This window comes from Nannospalax galili, unplaced genomic scaffold (assembly GCF_000622305.1).
Source record: "Nannospalax galili isolate Female #2095 unplaced genomic scaffold, S.galili_v1.0 scaffold247, whole genome shotgun sequence".
Classification (NCBI taxonomy): domain Eukaryota; kingdom Metazoa; phylum Chordata; class Mammalia; order Rodentia; family Spalacidae; genus Nannospalax; species Nannospalax galili.
In genome coordinates this window covers 1,775,466-1,796,335 of record NW_008356952.1, presented here as the reverse complement: position 1 = coordinate 1,796,335, position 20,870 = coordinate 1,775,466, and the positions used below count along the sequence as shown (strand labels likewise).

At 38.6% G+C, this 20,870-nt stretch overlaps 1 protein-coding gene across 7 annotated transcripts in view; it reads right to left on the bottom strand.

Annotated features, from left to right (window-relative positions):
• Prex2 (phosphatidylinositol-3,4,5-trisphosphate dependent Rac exchange factor 2) overlaps window positions 1–20,870 on the bottom strand; it is a 308,733-nt gene that overhangs the window by 120,223 nt on the left and 167,640 nt on the right. For all 7 annotated transcript variants that reach the window (XM_029556999.1, XM_029557000.1, XM_008854785.3 and 4 more), the window contains 7 exons: window positions 18,494–18,716; window positions 17,764–17,971; window positions 7,353–7,529; window positions 4,635–4,729; window positions 3,767–3,849; window positions 3,056–3,146; window positions 2,154–2,282 (listed from right to left, as the gene is read on the bottom strand). In XM_029556999.1, the coding sequence (XP_029412859.1) occupies window positions 2,154–2,282; window positions 3,056–3,146; window positions 3,767–3,849; window positions 4,635–4,729; window positions 7,353–7,529; window positions 17,764–17,971; window positions 18,494–18,716 (1,006 nt within the window). The remainder of the gene's footprint in view (window positions 1–2,153; window positions 2,283–3,055; window positions 3,147–3,766; window positions 3,850–4,634; window positions 4,730–7,352; window positions 7,530–17,763; window positions 17,972–18,493; window positions 18,717–20,870) is intronic.

Sequence of the window (20,870 nt, the reverse complement as noted above, 5' to 3'; positions counted from 1 at the left end):
ATTAGCTTTGAGGTTACTTGAGGGCACGCCACATCACAAACAACTGATGTCCACTCTGTCCTGAGATGGTTCACTTGGCTGAAGCAGCAATGGTAAGTTAATCATTTTAAAAGACTCATTTAACATGCTGACAATGAGAATGCTCACTCGAAGAGTAATGGCACCTCAACTGAACTTAGAACAAGGGACAGAACTTAAATTTTGCTAGGAGCCCTTGTCACACCACTGACTATAAGATGCTTAGAATACACAGCCACACTAAACTAGCTACTGGACTCTCCTGACCAGGAGCAGCACCAATACTGACAACAGCAATCAGTCAATCAATCTGTCTAAGTAAAGTTATTTCTATGGCTTCAGATTGTGGCTTGAGATACAAAGAGTACAAAGACCTGACGAGATAAAAATGCTAGAATCAGTAAAATGAATGTCCTTTTATTTAAGGTTTTTTTTTTACCCATTAGAAATTTGTGATTTAACTATAAAGACAAAATTCTTGAAATAAAATGAGAAAAATGAAGTTTTAGGCAATCTATTTTGAATCAATACTACACTTATGTGAAAACCACATACATTTAAATCAATCTCTTTTTGTCATTAACAAGAAAAAAAAATAGAAGATGACGAGAACATCTACAAATTTACAACTTCTGGAGTACTGTGCTACTGACAGCTATGCTGAGAAAACATGGCTTCCACTCAGTAAAGCATGCGCTTTATCCCCCAAACTATCTTTAAATATTATTCATCTCTTTAGTATCCATTATTTGTGTTGTTTTAATTCAAAATTTTCATTAAATGTGATGCTACCCAGTGTCACAGGTAACCCTGGTATTAAGTCATAAAATAAAAATATGGCCAAGAAACTCAGTGATGAATAACAGAAGATTTCAGCATATAATAGAATCACTCTGATTTATTTGGGGGACTGCTCCACCTCTATGAACTTTCTCTCTACTGACCTCAATGTTCAAAGTGGCTATATTTGAGCATATTTCTATGCAGAGACTTAACATCACAGAATGACATTAACAAATGAAGAAACGAAGCCTCTAAAGAGGTAAGTTACTGACTCAGACTCTGTCAGTAAGGAAGTGCTATTTTCTGTCAGCAAATGTAAAATCTTCCTAATTCACCCTAAAAATTGAAGTGCTAGTGCTATGCTAGAGTGTTGCTGAACATTATTTATTACATCCAAGGGGTAAACAAATGGCTGAGAGCTAAAATTGTAAACACGGGCATGATGCTTGCTGGACCCGTTTCTCAGTCTCAGCACTGTCAACATTTTGGGCTAGGTGACTGTTTGGATGGACTGCCCGATGCACTGTAGAATGCTAAGCAGCAGCATTCTCTACCCACCAAGGGCCAGTAGAACACTCAGTACACTCACAACTGTGACCATCAAAACTATCTCCGGGCATTACAACCATTAGCCTCATTGGGAAATGAATTCCTGAATTAGAGAACTTTAGAATTACCCAGATTTCTCCTTTCATGTGCTCCATCATAATCATTTTAGACACACTCAGACTTTTCTACATAATACTACTGACCCCCAAAACACACACACAATCAGACTCAGTGGTGTTGTCCCTAGGTTTCTTTTTTAACCCTAACTTACAGGTTGCACCAATTATAGAATGCCATGTAAATAATGTCATGGTAGCCAATGGCCACCCAAGGTCAACACTACTGAAGAAGAAACTTAAACACTAATGATGCAACCTATGAAATTATTTTTTATTCCCATACAGATTCACAAGAGAATTTTTTAACTCCCCCCCCCAAAAAAAATTCAGCTTCAGGTACCTTTTGTTAATTCTTTAGAATTTTTCTCATGTGATTTTAAGTTAGAAAACATTAAGATGTTTATGTTTCATTTGTCTATGAATGAGCCACATTTATTCATTCAGAATGTTCTCCACAATGCACTCTGCACTGTTTAGATCCCTGGACAGAGGTTCTGCAAACCTCTTCCTTCTCTACCTCCTCCTCCCTCACCCACTTCGCTCAGTCCATTTTCTACTAAGTAAGGGGCACTGCACAGTGACGCATTCCTATCTTAGAGGCGTGGTGTGGCTGGACTTCGGTCTCATTGCTTTTTACATGATTGTTGCTGACACCAGGTCATGCTGTTTGCTCTTCATACTCACCTTCAACAAATTTTCTGATATTCTGAGCAAGAGCCCGGACGCTGCTGGGAAGATTCCAAGGATCTTGCTTGAGGTGAAGTCTTAACCTCTTTGGGCAACTGAGCTTTGCCTCAATTTCCTGTTGAAATTCTAAATAGATACAGAAAAACTCAAGTCTCAATCAATTCTGGTTAAGCACATTTGTTTCAGAATTTTTTTCTTTTTTCATTACCATTCTAGAATAATATCACAATGTAATTTCCTTAGTGAAGTTACAACAGAAAATCTGTTATATGTAAAAATCAAAGATAAATGTTATCTTCTTACAGAGAGTCCAACAAAGAAGCAAAATTAAATAAAAACTCCACTCTAAATGCCTAAAGGAGATGAGAGAGGGTAGCAGCTACATACCATGGTGCCTGGAGCTTCCGCTTGCCTGTTCACACTCCCAAGACCCCTTCCCCAACGTGGAATGTGCCCAGGCAAACATTGTTCTGCAGAAGCAACTTAAGACTATGTATATTTGTTTGTTTGCTTCCTTGCGAGGGGGCTCCCTGTAGCCCCAGGTGGCCTGGAAATAGCTATGTAGACTAGGCTGGCCTCCATCTCACAGAGATCCACCTGCCTCTGCCTTGCAAGTGCTGGGATTAAAGGCATATATCACCATGTTCAGCTTAAGACACATTTTTGTTTGGTCTGGCCCCTACAAGTATCATATACTTTAAACTTTCAAAGACATCTATAATTTCATGAAAGAAAGTACAATGCTCTTCACCATTTCACAATGATCACACAGAAGTAGGGTTTGGTGAATCACGAAACAAACAACTGCAATTTTCCTTCTCATGCAATATTTTATTCATGACTATTCTGTCAATTTCCTCTTGTTTCCTGGTATCTTCTAGCATTTCCTTCAAACATACCTTGCAGTCCTCGACCTGGTGTGAGATACTTGGTTTGCTCAAAAGCCCGTACAACAGCTTGACCTTTCAGGAGGTTGGTAATTGACTCCATCTATCAAGAAGAGATTTCTGAAGGTTACATATTTCTATAACATATATACCTAAGAGTGTGCCTTTTAAAAGATTTTTTTTAAAGAAATGATTGTTTTTGAAACCCCACAATGCTTGGGAAGCTTATCTTTAAGTAAATATTATAATCAACTCATTGTGTCACATGAACTTTTTTCCATTAACTTACAATATATTAAAATAAAATTACAAAATAGAAAGTGAAAGTTCCTAACTCACTAGAAAAAAACTAAAAGCAAAATCTTCAATGCTATTAATTTTGATGATGGTGAGGAAAGTGGTTTTTTTTTTTATGCAAAGTACTAACATGAGTGTGAGACAATCTTGTAGTTTTTGAAATTGGATCAAAGCAAGATGCCATGAAGAATTCTGACAATCCACAATAATCCAAGGATACCTCTCTGTGTGTGTGTAATTCTTTTTGAATTTTCATATGATTTTCTATCAGATACTTGGTATTCACAGTTACCCATTAGGCCACTTGCTGAAGGAAGGTCTGTTAAAGCCTGGGGAGGTGTACCCTCCCCCTTCAAGATCTCTGCTACATCTGAAAGATTTCTGATGTTTATTCTGGAAAAAATACCCATCACTGTGCCCTCATACCTGGCTGAAGAGCTGCTCCAGGCAAGTGTGTATCTTGTCCTGTTTATCATGAGAAATCCGAACACTCACAGGAAGTTCATCACCTATGCAAAAAAAACAAAAACCACCCAAAAACCTTCAGCACATCTTCAATACTCCAAAATATTTTCATATTTGATAAAACAAAAACACTTAAACATGAGCTTTGATCCCACATTCATTCCCAGGGTTAGAAAACGAATTCTACAGGTTTCACAGAGCCTGAAAGTCAGTCGATCAACCTCCTGAAACAGGGGACAGCAACACACGTCACAAATGCACACTGTGCTTCCTCCATTTCAAATGATTTGTTTATCTAAAGTCTGAAGAATTGAAACAAACTACATAGTTAAAAATTAAGATTTCTTCATTTGTTGAAAGTCTTTCTTCTTCACAGACACAAAATTATTATTTTTTGTCTTTTTTAGAAAGGGTCTCCTTGTAGCCCCAGCTGTTCTGGAACTCTGTTTAGATCAGTCTGTGTTTTTCTGATAACCCTTGGCCCCATTGCCAAACATAAGGCTCCCTCAAATGTACCTGTTGCCTAAAAAATTCCTCAGCCTGAAACTCCTTCCTATGCCTCCACCCAATCAACAATGCCTGATGCTCATTTCCAGTGTATGTATAATCCTTCATACCATAGAAAGATTATAAGCCATATATTACATAACACTTTGAAATTCACGCTCCTTAGAGTTGGGATTTGGAAACTAACTAAAAGGCATAAATGCAGCAATGGTGGCCACTGGGAATGATCATAGAGTTTGAAATGCATGTGGGTCAAAGAAATGACTCCCTCATGGGGTCTTTGACAGAACGAACATCCAACGCACACGTGCCACATACACACCTGAGTCCATTTCGTCACTGTGGAGGTAGTAACTGCACTGGCTGCTGCCGATGCTGGTGAAAGAGGTGATGGAATTCCTGTTGCTGTTGCAGTCGCTGCAAAGAAGGTATTGTACATTACTTTAAGATATGTTTGCCTGAGCTTGTCGTCAGGTGGAGGACAAGAGAGTGCAGTAGAGGGTAAGCATGAAGGAAGTCCAATGATGTACAAGAGGATGTCACAATGAAACTCATTATTTTATATGCTAAAATTAAAAAAATAAAAACACCCAAGTCCTCGTCTTATTTCTTATCACATTAATGTCACAGATAACATTCATTGGTGTTTCATATAGTTCTAAAATAGACAAGTTTGTCCAACTCAGTTTATCTCACTTTTTACAAAAATATGTATTTTAACTTCAAACATATTTCATATTTTCTTGTCATATAATTGACTCTTAAGCAAAGTTTTGAAAATATGTGGTAACAAAATCAGAAGTCAGCCCACATGACATTCTTCACAGTCTATTTAATAACAATGGTTAGATAATTTTCTACTAGAGGCCAAGTCTTGTTGATGATTTTTGTCTTTCATCATTCCTAATAGTTGAAATTATTCCTTACTGATGACACTTGGTGCTAGGGGGACCTTGCTCTCCATGGACAGCACAGCATGGATAAATGCTGGAAAGGAGGACTATCTCACAGAAGAGCATTTCCAGTGGTGGGTGACTAGGAGGCCAGGTCAGATTTCAGAAACAGTTCTATACATACATATTTTTTTTACCTCTCAGTGTAAGGAAAAAGGACTTATTTAACTTTAAATTTATATTTAAAATTTTTATCTTACCCTAGAGGGACACTGTGAAGGTAATTTTAATTATCTGATAACTAGGATGTGAGGTAGAAAGTATTTTAGGCATGTAATTTCCCACTGGAGAAAAACCACAGATCCCCTTTATGGAACATGCTGGTATCTTTTAAAAGCCAAAAGTAAATGAAATTGTAAATGCGGTCAATTCATTATGGAATCTCTAGGAATAATTAACTTTGATGTATTTGTTAAAATCCTCTTTGGAAAAATAAGAATTAGAATGAAGAGTGGTTAGTGAGAAATTATGGAACCAGACCCGATTGTGGTGAATTATGTACTATAACTCCAATGAACCCAGGCTTCTTTATATGAAAACCGGAGTTACTATCAGAATCTGACACCCCAGGCTATGGGGAGGATTATCTTAAACGCTTCAGCTAAAACTGTGCTTTAATGTTTTTTATTAGTTTGGGATACGTCTACTTGATGAGAAAAACTTCAACATAATATTTATGCAATACTTTTTCACTGTAAATTTCTATAAACAAGAATGACCAAGGTAGCTTTTGCCTTCAGTAAATACAAGTGAAACCAGAGATGCTAATGCTATACATGTGATGTATGTGGCTGGTTATGAAGATGCTCAGTGAAGATTCTGGTGACTAGGATTCAGGGAGAAGTACTTGCAGTGGGGTTCATCAGAGGAGCCAATGACTCACTCAGAGCCCAGTAGGAAGGGACACAGTTAAAAGGGAAAATGGTGTTGGCTGAATTGTGTTTTCCCAATATTCTTAAAATCTAACACACAGTATCTGAAAATGTAACCTACTTTAAAGATACAGTCTTTATAAGATGTGCTGGATAGCTTTAGTCATCTACTTGACATACCTGGGAAGAGGGCACATCAACTAGGGATTTTCTTCTATGGGACTGGCCTGTGGCCATGTCTGTGGGGCATTTTCCTGTTTCTTGAGTGATGTGGGAGAGCCCAGCCAATTGTAGGTGGTACCACCCATGGGCAGGTGGTCCTTTCTTGTATAAGAAAGCAGACTGAGCATTGACCAGGAGAGCAAGCCAGTAAACAACATTCCTCCGTGGTCTGTGCTTCAGCTCCTACCTCCAGGTTCCTGCCCTGCATTCCTGCCTTGACTTCTCTCAGTGATGGACTGTGGTGTAAGCCAAATAAACTCTTCCTTCCACAAGATGTTTTTGTTCAGTGTTTTATCAAAGTAATAGAAAGACAACTAGGACAAAGATCATTAAGATGAGTTGTTAATCCAATTTGATTTCTGTTTTATAAGAAGGGGGGAATTAGGGCCCCAAAACACCTAGAAATGTAAAGGGACATAAGGGAAAAATGATCATTTACCAGACTCTTCTTATAACTAGATTATATCTCAGAAGGAGCCAAGACAGTCAGCACCTTGGTACTCCAGAAGTGTATGGTGAACTCTGTTGTTGAAGCTAGCCAGTCTGTGGTGCTTTATGCCAACAGCCCTAACAAACTAATACAAAACACATGCCAGAGAGGAAACCAACACAAAGCTGGTCATGGAGGTATTCAGGTGAAATCAGACCCATTAGCTTGGATACAAAATTTAAAAAGAAAAGGAGAAACAGGGGGAAGAGGATTGCTATTCACTAGTTAATAAACCAATGATCAGAAACATATTTTGAACAATCACTAGTATACATATTATACAACACACTTATAGAACAAGTCTCCCAAATTAGGACCACATAGCCGGAGGAAAAAAATTTTTTTTTCCAAATAACTCAGATTATTAAGAAGACTAACTTAAAAGATACCCAATCCCACTTTAACAGGTGGTTATATTGAAATTACAATCAACAAAACTATCCATCAACATTATTTCAAGACCTCTATGTTTGCTGATGAAATGGGGCTGATAAATGACTTACCTGTAAGAGTCTCTGTTGCTGATGGTGTCATGACCGGAATCTTCTTGTTCATCTCCTGCTATGTTAAAACAGACACGTTTGCTGTTTCTCTCTCCCTTCTCGTCATTGTCTGTGGGTATTACGCTCTCGGCTGCCTTACGTTCCAGTTTAGGAGAATATGTTATTGAAGACAGAAGGCTGCAATGTGATATTTTTTTTAAAACATAAGTACGTCAGTTGTGAAACTGGCTAAAACAGATAACTATCTTATTTGTTGAGTATGATAGGCTTACAAATATTCCTAGAGTCTTTCTGTGTTTCATATCAGATAAGTATTCTCAAGTGGGAAAAACATGTCACAGAAAAGTTTGCTTTTAGCGCTCAGAAGTAACGGAACAGCACACAATTTAGAGCAGAAAGCTGTATTTAAATCCTGGTTCTGCCACGTAAGCCTTGTTATCAGAACAAAGCATGATATTTATATCACCGGTATTTATATGAAGGGAAGGTTTAGTGATTAGCCAATGTGGTTGCTTTGGGAATGCAATGGAGGCAATACACTCTGGTGCGTAACAGTTGTTACCTGTCTCCTCTTGCCATTAGTATCACTAGCATGACAGTGGAGTTCTCTCCTCTGAATTGAATCATTTCCTTCTGTGGGATAAGGAAGGCTCATAACACTCAGGAAGCCAATGAAACTTGCAAGGCTCAGGAAGCTCACAAAAGTGACAAATTCACAAGGTGCTTCACAGAAGTTATAAATGCAGCAAACAGCTGCTGGGAAGAGGAGACTGTCTACTGGAGCTGCCTGCCTGCAAGTTGTACAGGGAACTCCAGGGATGTAGCTACCTGAGTCATCACCAAATGCTAGGATGAGCCTTTCAATGATGCAGCTGTCTTTGAGTCATCCATACACCTATTACGTAACTCTCACACATGCACCTGTAAGTAACCCCAAACCAAGTCTTTTCTTAACCAAGATAAGCATTAGTGGAATCATTTCTTTGGTTTGTCACTGGTGTCATATTGAGGAAGAAGATACTTGTTCATGTCCCAAAAAAGTCATGCAACAAAGGATCACAAACACTAAAGATGCTTTAGTGTCCTCTGATGTTAAAAACTGAAGACCTACTGAACCCTGGCTCCAGTAATATCAATTTGACAGGGAGGCTATCATACTATCAGTCTCTTCACACTGCTCAAAAAGGCAGGATCCCTAGATTTACTGACTTTAATAAGACATTAAGTGGAATGCTATTCACTATAAAGACAAGAAGCAAGGGGCACTTGCACTGCCACTCTGGCCAGGATGAAATGTCACAAATCTGCCCAATCAAAGATCTCTTCAATTGGGTTCAAAGCTAAAATGCCACAGAAAGAATTCCTGTAAAACCTGAAGACCATGTAGCTGAGATTCTCTACTCATGGATGGAATGTTTGGCTGTGTAAAGCTTCTGTTCAGACTGTCTGACTCAAAATTAGACAAAGATGTACTTGGACTTTTATCAAACAGTACACTAAAAAACTTTAAAGATGAATTAAACCACATCTGAACCAAGAACCTAAATATGACTTCTCTAAGCCACAATCATGTTGACGTTTATTAAAGACCTATGACATTCAGTTCCAACCAACTCCACGTTATCTGGACACGGATTTCTTTCAAAGCAATGTAATGCTTCTTTTTGTTCTTTTAGGACAATGTCCATACCTCTTACACATATCTCACATGTCACATCAAACTCATGCTATGCCTTGAGGAAGTCCTTGGAGAGGGATTTTGCCAACTGAAAACATTTGTGGGACCATGTTTTGCTTTTGGTGTTTGTCATGCAATGATTTACAAAACATACAAAGTCTCTGCCCTTTGGGAGTGTCAGTTTCACTGGGAGAAAACAAGCTTTATAGTGCATCAGATGGTGACAGATATGAAGGAGAAAACTGAAGAAAAGAAAGCAAGGGCTGGGGCTGGGGTGTGGCTCCACAGTAAAGAACTTGCTTGCCTAGTACGTGACGGCCCCTGGGTTCATTCAAGAGCCACCATTTCAAATAATTTAGTTGGGGAACATCTCAGTGCAAGGTGATACTTGAATAACATTTTGACATTTTGTAATTTTTAGACAGCAGTGTAAATTGCAGGACTACATTCCATTCTTCATGCTCTGTGAATGTTTTCAGTAACTGAAAATGATGAATTATTTTAAAGACAGTTTTCCTAATGGAAAGATACTTTTTTATCTTACAAGACAGACTGTACTTATTCACTCCATCCACCCAAAAGAATAAAACTTTAGTGTAACTCCAATTACCCAAGCTCCATACCAAAGAGACAGATGAACTCTGACATGCAGGAGTTCTCATGTGCAGGGAGCCCTCTGTGCGTGTATATATTTTAAATCAGAAGTCATGTGGCTGAGCTTAAACAGTTTCCTCAAAGTAATAAAAATCATATTCACATTTTAAACAGCTGCACTGACCCTATGGGAATAAGTGTTTAGGCTTATGAAAAAATGAACCACAGAAAAATCACTTGCATAAAATTTCTAGATGCTAAGAAGCAACAATAAAGCATACAGTATTTTGTTTGTGTAGGGAAATTGTTTTTCCCTTTGGCTCATTTTGGACATACAGTTACTTATTGAAGGTCGAATTAAATTCTGAGCGGTATCCAATTCCGGACCAATCTCTTCCTCATTAAACACTGTTATAAAGATTTTTGCACATACTAACTGCATCTACCTGTGCTTTAAAATGCCTTCATTGTCATCATTTATAGAGTTCTTTAAAAAATGTGTTTAAAATATTTTGTTATTTTTATCTTTTCAGGTATGACTGTTTTTGCCTGCCTGTTTCTAAGTGCATCCATAGTACAATGCCTAGGGAGACCAGAAGAGGGGGATGGATCCTCTGGAACTGGAATTACAGGTAGTTTTTAGCAGCCATGTCGTGCTGGGAACTGAACTCTGATTCTCTGGAAAAGCAACCAGTGCTCTAAAACACTGAGCCATCTCTCCAGCTCTTATTAAGTTCTTTTAGTAGGCATTTTGCTAAAGATGGAACAGATAATACTTCATTTTTCCTAAAAATCACCTGGTAAAACAGGCATCATCTCCATTTTGGCAGTAGGGTGAGTGACACTGTCGCACACATATGCTTTGCACATTGAACAGAACTTACTGTCCCTGCCTATATCTTACACACTGGAGGGATAAAGTGGGTATGAGTGTACATACACTACTGGGAGACAATCTCCTACTCTTCTGAGGATGTGCATGCCATGTGACTTCCTTTAGCCGATGTAAGGTGACTGGATATGGTGTGGGAAGCATCTGGTAGAAGCATCTGGTAGAATTCCCTATGCTAGTGCAAGACTGCCTTATGTTTTCCCCTGCCATGACAACCAGAAGCGTTCCAAGTAAAGGGTCACCTGCCTGCTGCTCTGAGAGAAGACAATGTAGAGCAGCAACCCTGTGGCCCTAGAAGGACATGGAGAATGAGCAAAACAGAAACCTTTGCTGCTTTAACAACCTTTCAGACTCCTGGGAACAATGAGCAGATAAAACACAATGGTGTTTCTTGGAAACCAGATGTCTAGAGAAGATGGGCTTGAGTTTCTAACGAAGAGTAGCATCTGCTTTATCTCTAGGGATCTGAGTCTGACTCCGGAATGTCCAGGAGGCTGGCTGACCAAGCAGACCTCCTTAGGAGCAGAGTCCACCAATCAGAGCACCCTCATGAGGGACCTGAGTTGCCACTTTTCAGGGACAGGAAGAGGATAGAACTCAGTGAGCTTGAACTCAGTGAGATGAGTTGGGGACAGATCAGGCAGGAACTCACAGGCCATGAAAATCCACATTTGATACTACTGTTGGCTGACTGGGTCTGTGGGTTCCACATCCTTGGATTCAACCAAACAAGGATCAAAAATATTTCTAAAAAATAGCACCTGTTATTGCATATGTACAATTTTCCCTTGATTTTTTAAATTTTTATTTATTATTTTTATTTAATGTGCATGAGTGGATTTATTGCCTGCATGTATATAGGTGAACTTATGTAGAGCAATGCCTGCTGAGTTCAGAAGAGAACATTGGATTCCCCTGGAACTGGAGTTATGGACAGTTGTTAGCCACCATGTAGGTGCTGGGAATCAAACTCAGGTCCTCTGCAAGAGCAGTCAGTGCACCTAACCACTGAGCTAACCCTGTAGCCTGCAACTTTCCCTTGTTATTATTCCCTAAACAATACAGTATAACAACTATTTACTAAGCATTGGTGTTGTATTAAAAGTTATAAGTAATCTAGAGATTATTTACTGTATATGAAAGGATATATATGTTATAAACAAATATGCATTTCATCTAAGAATTTTGAGATTTTCATATCTTCAGAAGTTCTTAGGAGCAATCTCCCATGGATACTAAGTAACAAGCATAATTTAACTACAATTTAATGCTGTTTGACATGTTGAAGCATGTTACCAGTCCAATTCACCCCATCAGACCTTGATGGCATCTGCTGAAAGCAGAATGCATCAGAGAAGGCTTAACTTGGCAACTGTTTTGGTGACACTAGTGAGGAATGATAGTGCTCACACTAGAATGAGAGGTAGGGCCACATTCTGAATTAGAAATTACAGAAGCTGACGAGGTACTAGAAGTGGAAAGAAAAAGAGAACCAGAGGCAGATTCTGACTGAACTGAAAAGAGAGAGCAGCTTATTGGCAGGGAAGCCCTTGGGGAAATGGAGGGTTGAGGGGGGGAACTTTAGAAACATTTAAATTAGAGATAACTTGGGGGCAGCCCCAGTGCAATCACATAGGGACTACAAGGATGAAGTAAGTTGATGCATATAAAAATACAATGTGCCTCTCACAGGAGCACCTGGAATGGATGATTTCTGTGAAGCTGGGCCTATGTTCCCATTTACCAGCAAACTGCTTCAAAAATAATTCCACTACCTGTACCACCCTTCCCTTCTGCAAACCCAGGTCACTAACTGCCCTGCAATGCGGCCACTCAGTCTTGGGGTATCTGGCACTTACAAAATGGAGCTTGTCTTCACATTTCCTGTCCTCAATAACTCCTGTATTCTCCATGTGGTTTGTCCAGCAAGGACGCAGAAATGCTATGGGCTATCTATGAATTGTTTTTCCTCTTCCTTATAACCTATATACAAGTGTAATTAAAACAAAATAATTCATTGAAGGCAAAGGTATTCAGCTTCCTAAAGTGAAGCAGAAATCATTAAGCCTCAGTCACATCAGTGACATCCCCTTATCTCATGATACTGAAGAGAAAATTTTTCTCTATTTATGGTTATGGATCTAAAACTAAGTAGGAGGATTTAGCAAAATACCTATGTGTTAGAAGAAAGTTGAATTCTAGAAATTCTCCCAATGATAGGGTACCCAGACATTAAAATAAGACAATCTCAAGACCAGGTCCTTCATAGAACTGAATAACTTCCAGGAAGGCCAGCAATAAGATCTTCTGAGGCAATTTATCTTAAAAGCTGAGCAAGGCATCTGGGATCTGGAATCTGCGCCTCTTCACCCTGACCAAGACTAATTACTACATGGTGGGGAAATTATCTGGTAACTAGACTTTTAAATAATTTGTCAAGCTTGACTGCACTGCAGCATCTCTGAATGTCGAAGGCAATGGGGACTCCAGGCATTTGGACAACTGTACTATGTTTTAAAGAGATTATACTTCAGGTTGAATTATGTGGAAGATATTTATATTTAGAATTAAATGATATGGTACATACAGAGTTTGTTTCTCCAGTCTTTGTTCATTTCATGTTACTTTTCTAATATGCATACAGAGCTGAGTAAATTCTTTCAGAACAGCAGAATAGGGAAATTGTAAGTCAAACCATTTTAATTAGCTTCAATTAATTGAAACACCTAACCATTTTTATAACTAGTTCTTTAAATATACACATTTTAAACCAGCTAAAGGAAACTCCTTGGCTCGACTTCTTTCCCTCAAAGCAGTGAGGAGAAATATTAACTGCTTATAGGTTATACTACTCCTTGGCATTTACCCAAAGGACTCATCCTACTGTAGAGATACCTGTACATCCATGTTTGTTTCTGCTCTTTTCACAATAGCGAAGACATAGAAGCAACATAAATGTCCCTCAACAGATGAGTGGATAATGAAAATGTCATACATTTACACAATGGAATTATACTCAGTGGTAAAGAAAGACAAAATCATGAAATTTTCAGGTAAATGGATGGAACTAGAAACTGGTATGCTAAGTGACATAACACTGACTCGTAAAAACAAATGATGTGTGTTCTGCCTCATTTGTGGATCCTAGCATCAAATATTTGAGCATATATCCTGATATCGCTGCAAGGACCAGAAAAATGAAAAAGGAATCATTGAGGTAAAGGAAAAGAAGGAACCCAAGAGAGAAGAACAGAAGGAGACAGATGTTACTAAGGGGGAAATGGGGGTATTTAAATGGGAGGAGGAGAGGGAGGGTTATATAAGGAACTATGGAGATAAAGGAGCTCAAGGGAGATGGTACCATAGGAGACAGGAACTATCAAGGAAGAAATGAGGAAAATGGGGATATTTTAAATGAGGAGGGTGTGGAGGGAGGGTTAGACAGACAGAGAAAGAGAGAGAGAGAGAGAGAGAGAGAGAGAATGCTTAGGTAATGTTTAAAAAAAAACAGAGGGAATCTTATTAGCTTAAAAACCTACTGAAGAATTACACAATATCTCTATATGAGTCCATGTATATAGCTGAAGACTACATAACAAGAAACAGTGCCAGACAGGTGAAACCTCCCTTTGAGTCGTTGGCCAGGGCAGTCCAAGACTCCAAAAACTACACAGGCTACTGCCACAGCCCTTGGTTGGCTCCCAGAATTTGAAGGTAAGACCCTAGTGCTGAAGACAGTGCATAGTTTGGACAGAGGATTTTTGAGCAACGGAGCTGGAACTGACCTGGAAGCCCCCTCTCCTAAGGCTAGCTCTCATCATTTTGGAGAGCAAAACACAAGCTGCTAAGGCAGAACATCACTTGATGGTCCAACTGCAGCTTTAAGGTCTAATAACCAAATCAACAATTGGCACAGCAAATGACATTGGTGCAGTAGTGGCACTTTTATCTTGGGGGTAATCAACAGCTACCTAATTGAACTTAAAGCCCACTCAATAGAAGACTCATGTGGCACCATGAAAATGGCCAAATTCACATTGCTGGAGAGGTCACAGATCTTAGAGAAAACCCAGACCCCAAAGCTGTCACATATGCAGACAAATGTAATTTCTTACTATGTGCAAAGTATGGATCCTTATATTTACAGACAAATATCCCAGTCACCACTCATCAAAGAAGCTTCTTTTGCAACAGACAGAGACTATTAGAGTTCCACAACTGATGATACACAGATGTCTGTGAATTGCCCAAGCCTAAGTGGCACATCTACAATGCAACCTCTATACCTAAGGCACACAGAACATAGAACAAGGGGTAAAGAGGACACTAATGCATGTCTCAATTCTCATCAATGAAGCTCCTTCATGCAACAGAGGGCAAGGAATGCAAAAGGTCACAAATGGGCAAAAGCATAGAGAATGAGTCTACAGAGTATGGAGTAAGTAAGTAAGGATTCCTAATAAATCCTGCCCACCCATGGCTCAGGGACCACTAGAGAAGATGGAGTAGAAAGACTTTAAGAGCCAAGGAGGAGGTGCATAATCATATGGAAATAGAGTCCTACATGCTCCTGGGACCTTCCTCATATGAACCTACAGCAATGGTGTCAACAAACACAAGACCCATGCAAACTCAAGCAGACAAAACCCCAGCACAGAACTGTGGAAATGGGCAGCAGGCCCCAATATTAATTGAAGAACTATTGGGCAGCTGATTACTGCTGGGTGAGGAAGAGCTGATCTTCTTAAATGGAGGGACTCTAGAAAGGCTGACTAGACATAAGCGGATGAACTTGCACTGAGGGACACCTGGGGATACTAACTTGACATAATAGGCTTTTACAAAAAAATGATGGAATGCATGAACTCCAGTGGGGAGATATATGGGAGGGTGCCAGTGGGGAAGGGGATATAAAGGTAATTAAGATTGATTAAGATGTTCTGTATGAAATATACAAGAATTCAATTAAAAATTTACAAAATATTATATACTTACATGACTCGAATCTTAAAAGAAAATGTCAACAAATTAGCAACGTTTGGATAGCAACGCATTAGAGGCCTGGCATCTAAGCACATCAATAATTCTGCCATTGACAAAGAGAAAGTGGGGACAATAAGTTGCCCTAACCGGAAATGTGAGATTGGCAAAAAGTTCTCCTAAAATCCCTTTGAGAGCTGGGCTCTGAGGTTCACTCCCTCCCCATGATAAAGATTCTTTTCTGTACAATCCCTGAGTATCTCAGGGGAAAAGAACTAGCTTCTAAAACAGAACATGTCATGTAATGAAATCCCATTTATTACATTAAAGGAAATACAGTGCCTTAAAATATGAACTTTTCTGTCACAGGGCTCCAAGGCAATTCAAAAATATGATGCCCTGGCTTTAAAAATAGTCCTCTGTTGTCTTAGCAACCTCTGCCTGTTTAGTTCGACCGCAAATGTGGAAGCTACAGATTAATATTTTAAATTTCATAAGTAATTTTTAAAACCTCAGTCATTAGACATAGGAAAATTCTAATTCAAAATTACTTATGAAACTTCAGAAAAGGGCAGAGTAAACAAATACTTTAAGATGATTTTGAAATATAACAGTTTTAATTTTCTTAATGTGGTACATATCTGAACTTTGTTATTTTTATTCTAAATTTTAAACTTATGTAAAGTAAGAGATTAGATAAATTATGACTGCATCAGCATAATGTCAGGTTACAATGTAAGTGTGGAATAGATTCTATATATTTTACATCTAAGCAGAATCCATGGAAGTGTAGGGCGACATGTGTGTGAAGTAAATATTACATATCTGCTAGCAATTCAACAACTTTGTAAAGAGACAATATATAGGGCAAAGGCGACCCTACCATTTTCAGAATCTATCTGGCCTAAATGTATTCAATAATTTCCAATCCCTGAATGCACAAACATGCATATTTGGCATCATGCTAGATGCTTTCCCAGTTAATTTCTACATTTCACCACAGACTTGAAATTAATTACTATTATGCATCTGCTTCTATGGGTGAGAAACTCAGCTTCCCCCAAGCCATGCTGTCTTCATAACATCAAGTTGCTTTGAATAGATGGGAGGCATAACCACACATCAGAATGTGACAGGTCCCCTTACAGAGCTCAGGCAGTCCTCGAAGCATCAAATTCTTAGTAAAAATCAGAATTGATCTACTTACAAAAAGGCCCACAAACTTCCTTCATTTTATCTTGAGTAAACTGGCCCAAATTACTGGCCCATTAATTCAATAAGAACATAATAAAGAATTGATCTTTAAAACACATAGTTTTGCATTAGCTCATTTAATATGTATCCAATATTTGATGTATTATTTATCACTCATAAATATCTCTAAGGTACATACACTCAAATATTGTTTCCTGAACTGCAAAATATAACCAAGAAATTCCCATATACAGTTAGGATCCTTTTTTTGAACTCGCAGACTCTTTATATTTTCTTTTTATGGGTGTATTTCAATGAGCCTAAAATAACTGGCTGTGGAGGAACACAAGGAACTAGGATTAATTGTTAACCTACATTGTACTTATTATTTACCTTGTATAGTCCCAACTGGAATCCATTAAAATCTTTACTATATTTCCCATTTTACTGACAAAATGATATTTAGAGGAGGTAAAAATACCTTGCATAATGCCACAAAATTGATAGTATGCTAAGATTTGAGTATAGGTGTTTTTTTAAACAACTACTATAAGTGTGTTTTTCTACTTTTCCTTTTTCTTGGTACTGGAATTGGACATAGGGTCTCATGCACACTAGGCAGATGTCCTAGCACTGATGCATACTTTTCGTCTATTTTTCACTTTATATTTTAAAACAAGAGTCTTGCTAAGTTGTCCTACTAGCTTTGAACTCCCTAGGCAACCCTTGAACTTGGGATCCTCCTGCTTCAGCCTCCCAAGTTGCTGGAATTACAGTCTTATGACACTGGTCCTGTTTCAAGTATATTTTTCAATGCAATATTTTTATACTGAGACAATGTTTTTTCTGTGCTACAGATTTGTGTCATTCATTCCTTTGAAATTAAATAATTACTTAAAATTTCTATCTACATATGTTTTTAATTTTTATCATTTTAGAGGGGGATCGGAAAAGAGCTATATGATCAGCACAAAATTCCTATGGCTAACAGAAGAATAAAGGGATTTTTCAAAAGCAACATTTTGTACAACTGTTTCATTAGGCAAACTATAAACACAGAATAACATACTTACTCATCTATTTGACAAACACACATCTCCACCTCTTTCAGCGCAGTCTGCAGTTTGCCCAGCAGCTTCTGATAGATGTCTTGCGTTTCTAAGTCTTCTTCTTTTAATAAATACCGGAGTCCGTGGCCATCTTGCTGTCCCAGAGACAGTCCCGAAGGGGCTGCCATGGTCGTGATTGTGTGCTGAATATATACCATAGGGCTCAATTTCCCTGAGGAATGAAAATCATTCCATCATTCATCTTAAACCTATCCAGTCCAGCACATTTGAAAAGCCCAAGCTCACATAAAATAAAATGCCAATCCAATGCTGGATTTAATTTAGAAATTAAAGCTTGTAAGGTGTTATAGTTAAAAGCTACAAGTGTGTTTAACTTGCTTGTCTGATTGCAATGGTACGCAATGGCACACAATGGCCTTCTGTACCTCTGGTACTTTCCTCAAAGGTACAACCATTTCAGAGTGCATTTCACAACCAGATGAACTGTGCCTATCATACACATGAGGATATCAAGAGCAATCACCCTTCTTAAAAGGAAATCATGAAGGTCTTCACCATTTTAGTGTGTACATGCTTCTAAGTAATTATCTGTGATTATAGTGAGAATCTTTTATTTATGAAAGTATAGGCTTCCTTGCACATTGGGAATCTACCAAATTTTAAGATGCAAGAATAGCTACAAGTTGGCTAAATTAGTACTCATGAGCTGATAAGATTTCAAAAGCTAACATACCTTGCTCAGAAGTTTTATTTTCTTTATCATGAGAACTATGTTTCCTACTATCCAGCTGCACACCAAAAGCACTCCCTAGGGAAGTTGATGTTTTGGGATAAGAAACTTCCATCACATTGACATGGCAGTTGGTAGGGCAGAAATCACTGCTGTGCAATGGGGAGATCTTAGATTTGGCCTGTTTGAATGTGGGCCAAGCTCTGTTCTTCAGCACACGAGAGAACTACAATTAAAAAGAAATGGAGATCAGTTGAACACACAGTAATGAGTCAGACATTTCACTTGAACTTCCATAACAAAATTAAAAGAATATTAAATTATATCAACTAAAACGAGGTGAAATAAATTAGAGTTTAAACACTTGTTTCAAAATCCAAACATCTTAGTTTAAAAAAAGCAGTATAAGTGGCATCTGTAGATACTTCATTTGAAACTCCGATTGCACGCTAGGTGTTAAAATAAATGAACCTTTGTGGCCAATACAACTCGACGAACTCAGTTAGTTCCATGGGTTCCCAGTAACCGAGAGAGCCTAATAGAGAAAATTATTTGACAGGACACCAGGGAGAGGAAGTAAATCTTTAAAACCAAGCAAGAGAACAAAACAGTACAGCCACCAGGTGGTCAAGGGGGGAAGGAAATGGGATTGCTCCAAGCAGCATCAGAAAGTAACGGGAAGGATAAGTCTGTGTGAGCTCAGCAGCAAGGCGTGGTGGTGTTGACCCAGAGTGTCTGGGTGGCTGGGGTTCCAGGCTTCTAGCCAGTCCTGCTGAGATTTCAGGTGAGGATCAGCTTGGAGGTGTGCACTCTGCTTTCACGCCATAGATAACAGAGTGACAGTCAAACGATTTATGGCTTCCAAAGGTGGCCACTCTACTGTCTCAAACTTGTAATGACTTTCCAATCCAGTCCCTCAATGGTCTGCAAAGCTTCCCACATTCTTGATCTTCACCCAGCAAGCTTCCCATTTCTTTAAAGCTCTCTCTTCCCTTGCTCCCTAAGCTCTTTCTGGCTTGCACATAGTTCCTTTCATACACTACCCACTCACCCTGGGCTTCAGTGTGTCAGGATTTTTCTTAATCATTGCCAAACGTTCTCCTCTGCAGATTCTTATTCTAGAAAATCATCAGGAGCCTCTGCTGAATTTTAGGCCAGGTTCCATTCCCCTGCCTACAATTACAGGACACTTGCCACTCTCCCTGTAATTATGAATAACAGCTCATCTTTAGCTTAGCTGGCAGAGGGAAAAGTCTATGGGGCAATAACTACATCTGCCTTGTGTACAAGAAAGAGACATCCATAGCTAAACTGAATTGTGGTTTCAAAAGCAAATGCCTGGGAATCTCTAGCTACGTTAGTGATGGTTACAACTGTCATAGTACCTGACACAAAGTTAGGTAAGTCAGTATCTTTATCTTACTACTCTAAGTAGTTGAGGGATTTGGATTAAATAATCTCATTGATCTTTTTGCTCTTTAAATTGTAACTACAATACCACTTATGCTACTAGCACAGTAATCATTTTGGCACTTAAAGGAACAAAAATTATCACTGTTACTAGTTGCTTTCTGACATTCCTAGGTTAAATTCAATGATAAAATCCAAAGTCACACTCCATAAACATAAGCTTCCTATTAGGATAAAAACCCTCTTATTTGCATATACAGATATTTATTATTATATACACACATATACATGTATATTCAATTGTTTGCGTCTTACATCTAGCTGCACAGCTCAGTACAGTAACATTGGGGATTTAAATGGAGCTGGACTGAAATGCAGAAATTATTAATAAGATTACCACCAAATTTGATGATCCTGTGCAATGAAAAGAACTGTAAACACTGAAAGGAAGGAAGGAAGGAATTCAGGTAATTCCTACTCTGCCCTCCTTAATTTAGTAACAAGCTGTGGGTTGGGACAGACCCAGAATGGAAGAGAAGCTGGTTGCAAAGTTTCCACCACAAGTTCTTCTCTACTGTAGGTGCAGGATTGATGTCTCTGCTGAGGCGCCCATGACACGCACAAAGGCACAGAAGTCAATTTTGCTTGTAATTATAGGTCACAGGAGTCACCCCAATAAGAGGTTAAGATCATCATGTCCTCTCTTTCAACCAATTATCCAGCCATTCAGAAAGAGAGGGGGGAGTATTTATCCAGCCCCCAAGCTAAACACTGGAGATACAGCCCTTGTCCCATGTAGCACACATTCTATGAGGGACACAATCAGAAATGATGTAATGTTATCATTATATCAAACAGCCATAAAGTTACAATCATATGTACCATATACATATATATGGGATTATATATGCATAACGAATACATAGGTGTATAAGGTATATAAGATAGGCAATGAGAAATGTTGGTACAG